At 35.3% G+C, this 6000-nt stretch overlaps 1 protein-coding gene across 1 annotated transcript; it reads right to left on the bottom strand.

The window, feature by feature from the left end:
- Nucleotides 1–843: 843 nt before the first annotated feature.
- LOC141391291 (uncharacterized) lies at nucleotides 844–2089 on the bottom strand. Its single transcript, XM_073964203.1, has 3 exons — nucleotides 1907–2089; nucleotides 1349–1735; nucleotides 844–1275 (listed from the first exon to the last, which is right to left on the bottom strand). The coding sequence occupies exons 1-3, from the start codon at nucleotides 2042–2044 to the stop codon at nucleotides 1210–1212; spliced, it is 591 nt and encodes a 196-aa protein (XP_073820304.1). The 5' UTR covers nucleotides 2045–2089; the 3' UTR covers nucleotides 844–1209.
- Nucleotides 2090–6000: the final 3911 nt, after the last annotated feature.

The raw sequence follows: 6000 nt of genomic DNA, 5'->3' as shown, positions 1-6000 counted from the left end.
ACATCAACAGCCGAACCCATCGTGTTCCAGAACATCAACAGCCGAACGCCGAATCCATCGTCTTCTTTTATCATCTGCAACCGAACACCGAAAACATCATCTTCCTTCCTTCCTTAGTTTGCAAAATCCTTACGCTAACTACTAATACAAATATGTACCCAATGAATTCATTCTTATCGCATCTAATCACAAGTAGATTGTAAATTAGTACTTAATCAATAAATACCCCATTTAGTCCCCAGGAAAGGGAAAATACTAGTCTTTTCATTTCGTAAGGTTTAGTGGGTCCTTATGGAGACCCTGGACGCGATTGAACTTACCAGCCGACGAGAAAACCACGTTTCACATGTCTAATAAAAAAACATCTCCCAGACTTTCAATACCAAACGAGGTTTCAGACAAGGTGACAGTCCATCGTGAGTGCTACTTAACATCCTACTGGAAAAGTCCTGTGCCGTCCCTGCTTCAAGGCTCTGAAATATAGTTATATGAATAGATCCAGTGTATCATAACTAAGAGCAGATTTGTAATCACCCCGATCTTTATTTTCATCTCATGTTTTGAGATTTTAAGGTTTTTTTCCTTATCGAAGTCTTTGCCTTCCCCTAATATCCCATAAGTCGGGCGTTCATGTGCTTTTCTAGCGGCGGCGTCATTATTTATTCTCATGACATAACCTTGCCATTATAATCTCTCTGAACTCCATAGTACAGTATGTTATTCCTTCGAAGCCGTTATTTGTTAAGAATACTGCTTCAATGAAACATTAATTAATGGGCAACAACAACATTCATAGACAGAAAATAAGCGAAGCGTATTAAATCACCAATAAACAGAAATCAATTTGAGTATGGGGATTTTTTTAATAATTAATAACATATACATACGTACATATAATTATATTGAAAATAAATTTTAAAATATTTATAATAAATAATAATTTAGTTGATAGGCTACATGCCGTCAGACACGGCTATGGTGGTACATTGACAAACAAATTCTTTCTTAAGTGTTTTGTTTTTCAGTGCTTTATTTATAAAGAGACACCGTTTGGCCAATAAAGCCTATGTGTAAATTATGCAATTATTACAACTGCTGGACTTTATAACCGTGACCTGAATAATGTAAATATTTATATAAAAGTTTGATAATATATATTGTCATTTCTTATCACGATGAAACTCTGTGATGCTGTGTAATAATCAATATTTACGTTACACATTGATGAAGGAAGCCATGACAACGTTGGGAACAACACTCACTGTCGCTGTAACACTATCAGAAGATGTAATGAGAAAATTAATTAAATTATTAAGTAAATATATTAAAATGCATCGAATACCCTTACCTTGGAACCAATTTCCTTGCACGGCTCCTCAACTCGCTGTGTTGTAGCGGCAGAAGTGGTAGTTGTTTCCAACACAGGTTGTTGTTCGCCTTGCAAAACAATATCCACCTTAACATCATTACCCTCATCATTATTGGGAATTGCATTCTCATCACCATTAAATCTGGACTCAAATGTTGGCACTCTATAAGCCGGTACAGGAGCCACAGCTGGGGCAGGTGGTTTTACATTTCGTGGTCCAAAATTCTGTGCTATAATATCTTCCAATGTCACTGTGGGTATGACAGTTACACCCAAAAATGGATATGGATAGACATTATAACTGCGTACACAACGATACAAATAACTGAGACAGCTATTGGAACAGCAATCCCAATGATTTTGACACTAATTCGCACAGCCATAATCAACAAAAAGTGAAGACGAAAACAAAGAAAGTAATTTTTGCATATTATAAACAAAAAATAAAAATATATTTTGAAGATAACACAACAAGTAAAGGCAAAATAAACAATCAAACAAAAACTTGTTCCACTTCACCTTCTTTTACATACTTACATATTCATTGATTTCGGCACATTTCTTGATTGTGTTGCCCTCCACGGCATTTACATTTTCCCCAAACACTGCCAACAAGATGAGCACGACCATAAAAATTCGTTGATAAGCATGGCGTTGATCAGCATGTGAAGACATGTTCTCGATTGAACGTTAAGACAGCGACTAAAAAAGCAGGTTCCAAACCGAAGATAATCAAGCTAAAGCTTGAGATGAGAGAACGAATGCATGATGCTAATGATGGGCTCATTGATTATAGTTGTTGTACAAGGTGGAGCAAAAGTAATCCTACTATCAGAAAATGCTATAAATTTTGCCATTGTCCCCTAATGTCAGTTCTGTTTTGACATTTGTGTAGTAAACACATGCGAAATACACTTTAATAAACAATGTTATGCTACACTGCTCCAGAACGCGGAATATTAGTGACTATTTATGATTTTTCATCATGACGATTCATTATTTCATTATGATGATTTTTCATCAGACTTCTTTTTGTGGGGCTTTTTGAAGTCGCCGGTTTGTGCTAACAAGCCTCAGACTCTTTCAGCTCTTAAAGACAATACAATACACAATATCCGTCATGAATATGAGGACCTATCGCTGGAAGTTTTGGCCACAGTGATGGAAAATGCCATAAAAAGGGCTCAAATGACAATAAATTGTGGCGGCGGCCATTTATCTGACATTATATTCTCGACTTGATGTAAAAAAAAATTAAAGACCAAATAAAAATAATCCACAAGAAGAATCAAAGTTATTCTTTTTTTTTAATTACAGCCAAAAAACATCGGAATTTTACTTTTGCGCCACTTTGTACATTGTCGGTGAGTTATGCAGTATTTTCAGTGTCTTTTTGTTGAGTATTTCAATTTTTGTTTGGGAGAACATCTTTCGGAATCATATGAACCATTCCCTAAGAAACCAACTGGACCTAGTGATTGCAAAGCATCGTCTGAACTGAGTCGATATACAGTGCCTGACATAATTATTTTGACAAGTTTGAAAAATAATGTGTTTGGTTTTTTACCGTATTCGACTTTTTTTATAAGAGTAAGAACATCTTTTTTCTTACAAATGTGATATTTGAAGGAAATACCCTTAAGTTTGAACCCAAAATACGCTCCACAAAATACAGTCTTACCAAAGTAACAGCGTTCTGCAACTGAATACATAACACTTCGATCAGTTTACTACCATGTTGCTATGAAAAGTGCCCAAATATTCATTATAGTCCACAGCATTAACGATAAAAATTAAATATCGCAGTATTTTAAATGGTGGATCAGACTATTCTGATGCCTGGAAGCATTTGAGTATGGAAGTAGCATCAGAAGGCCATATATTTCACAAAAATAGCCAATTTTTTAGCGGTTTTTTGACTCAAGCTTACCGAAGAGTATATTTTAAGATGAATTATGTTCAACTATATTTTTATCAGTCCACAATGTGCTCTGCCACAATGATTGTGGGCATTTATGCTAACGAGGCTATATCACGAATATTGTCATTTATTTCATATTCCATTTCAGAAAAAAAGGATAAATTTTTTCGCGATACATCAACGATTTTTGATATGTAGGTTAAGAAAAAAATTCCCAGTACGAATCTGGTCGCGAGCCAACTTTTGGTTGTTGCGGACAAAAGTTATGGCGCTTTTATTTCGCTTTTTAAGAAAGAAAATATTATAAAAACGCTAATTATTTTAATGAGCACAAAAAAGTTCTCTCGAAGTGACTTCAGCGAGAAGATTGCATAAAAAATTTGTTGTGGATCAAAACTTCACGGCGAATCAAATGAGACTACAATCATACAGATTGGTGTTATAGTTTCGATGTTACAGCCAAAATAAGCACATATTTTGGTCAAAAAAATAATTTTTTGTTTGAAAAAATATTTTTTCACATGCATTATGTAGTAGAAAATATTGGAAAGATCTATAGGAATACTTCCTTCATTTTGCTTAAATCTCCCAATAAAATAGACGGATTTTGCTTTATTGACATTCATATTAAAGCTTTCCTCTTAGGGAAGGTAATTGGGTTGTTGAGGATATATCTCATAGCTTCTGAAATGGAAATAGAGGTCAAATAACCCATTTTAATTTATATGCATTTTTAAATACGTGTAAATCGCGTAATTATCAAAATCATTTTGTCCGCATGTGGTTTTCATGTACATCAAGACCATATATATTAAGTTGTGTATATTTTTCGAAATATAATTTGGACTCTAAGATGTAGCGTCGGCAGCATCTTAGCATTAAAAAACCTATAAAATATCGCTAATTTGCAAAAAGTGCATACAATTTTTGTCCGCATCCGATTTCAGTGTCCACCATGAAAATCTACATCGATATATAGCTATTTGAAGGCGATAAATCAAGAACCGTGGATGTAGCATCACACACTATTTTTTGGGATAAAATGAATGTAGCTTCCTTATCTCTGTTTCCGCTAAAACGAAGATGCTGCGCTAGTTTTTTTCATTGCAGTGGAAACGATCCGCAGAAAACGCGACATTTTTAAAAAAAAAAAATTAGGTTATTTTTCTACTTTGAAATTTCTCGTAACTCGCGTTTTAGTAGATGGATTTTCACGAGGAATGATTTATTGGATCCGGAACTTAAAAAACAATGGAGTACGAGGTATTCTAGAGACAAATATTAGACCCGAAAAATATGATTTTTAGAAAAATGTTCGCACAAAATATCCGCATTTGGATGCAGATTTCTACGAAGCTGTGCAGACTACATTCACAATATACGTATCAAATAACTCAGAATCGCAAGTACTACAATCCTATATATGATTTTTTGAAAACTTGTTTGCGGAATGAAATTAAAAGAAAATTTCAAAAAACACTGTAAATCTGGCTTCAAAATGTCAGCATCATTTAATGGTAGAAGCAGTTCAAATTTTGAAAAGTAATACATTAGCGAGATGATTCGTATTTAGTTTGCTTCTGCTTTTACTTTGACAGGAAAATCGAGAGAAGTGTGGTTTACTCACAAATCGGGAGAAAACAAAAAAAGACATGTTGGCTTCAACCCATTTGTACCCATTTTTTAAAATAAATATACCCACAGCTTCCACGCAAATTATCTTTTAAGGCCAATATTTTTTGGCACGTCCGAAAACATTGAATTTTATCCAAAAATATTTAATTTGTATAATATACAATCACAATTCGCGTGTTCTAAAAGGGTAATCCTTGGCTTCAGCTATGTTAAATTTTCAAAAATATTGGTGATATACACTTTCATACGGGCAAAATGTGCCTCATCGAAATAATGGTTTTAGACCCCAAGTATGTTTGGACGAAATGTGTTTCAGACAATTTGGAGTCGATTGAGCAATGTCCGTCCGTCTGCCTGGCTGGCTGGCAGGTGCGCACGATAACTCTCGAACGGATGAACCGATTTGGTCCAAAATTGGCTTTCGTAATATTTTGACCAAACTTAGTTTAAGTTCGAAGATGGGTTATATCGGTCCACTCCTTCCGGTACCTCCCCCACAAAAGTTCGGACAATTTGTTCGCACTATAACTCTTGAAGGGAGTAACCGATTAGGTCCATACTTTGCACATCGCGAAATTTCTACCAAACTTAGATGAGGTTCCAATATGGACTCAATCGGTCCACGCCTTCGGGTACCTCCCACACAAAATTTCGGAAAATTACAGTTTAGGACCTGCTCTCGAATCGTTTTAATTTTTGTTGTAACAACTTTTATTCACGGCCCCCCATACAGCGGTACAAGTTTCATCAGGGGCAAAACCATACTTCCTGAGAAAACTGCCTTAAAGGTTCAAAAAATCCCTATGACAGCGTGTGTAGGGGTTGGAGCGGAAGATAACTCAGAACGGATCTGTCGATTCGATCCAAAATTTGGCCTTTATAATATTTTGTCCAAACTAAGTTCAAGTTCGAAGATAAGCCATATCCCCCACAAAAGTTCACAACATCTCCAAGATATAGATCAGGTTTCAATATGGACTATATTTGTCCATTATTTCAGGCACCTCCCGCACAAAGTTTCGGATAAGTTCACTTTAAGTCCTGCTCATGGCTAAGTTTGATTTGAAGCAACGTG

The sequence above is a fragment of the Musca autumnalis genome, unplaced genomic scaffold, assembly GCF_047663935.1.
Source record: "Musca autumnalis isolate F117 unplaced genomic scaffold, ASM4766393v1 scaffold_1, whole genome shotgun sequence".
NCBI classification, from domain to species: Eukaryota; Metazoa; Arthropoda; class Insecta; order Diptera; family Muscidae; genus Musca; species Musca autumnalis.
Note: the sequence above shows the minus strand (reverse complement) of the source record. Positions and strands in the feature narration are given on the sequence as shown.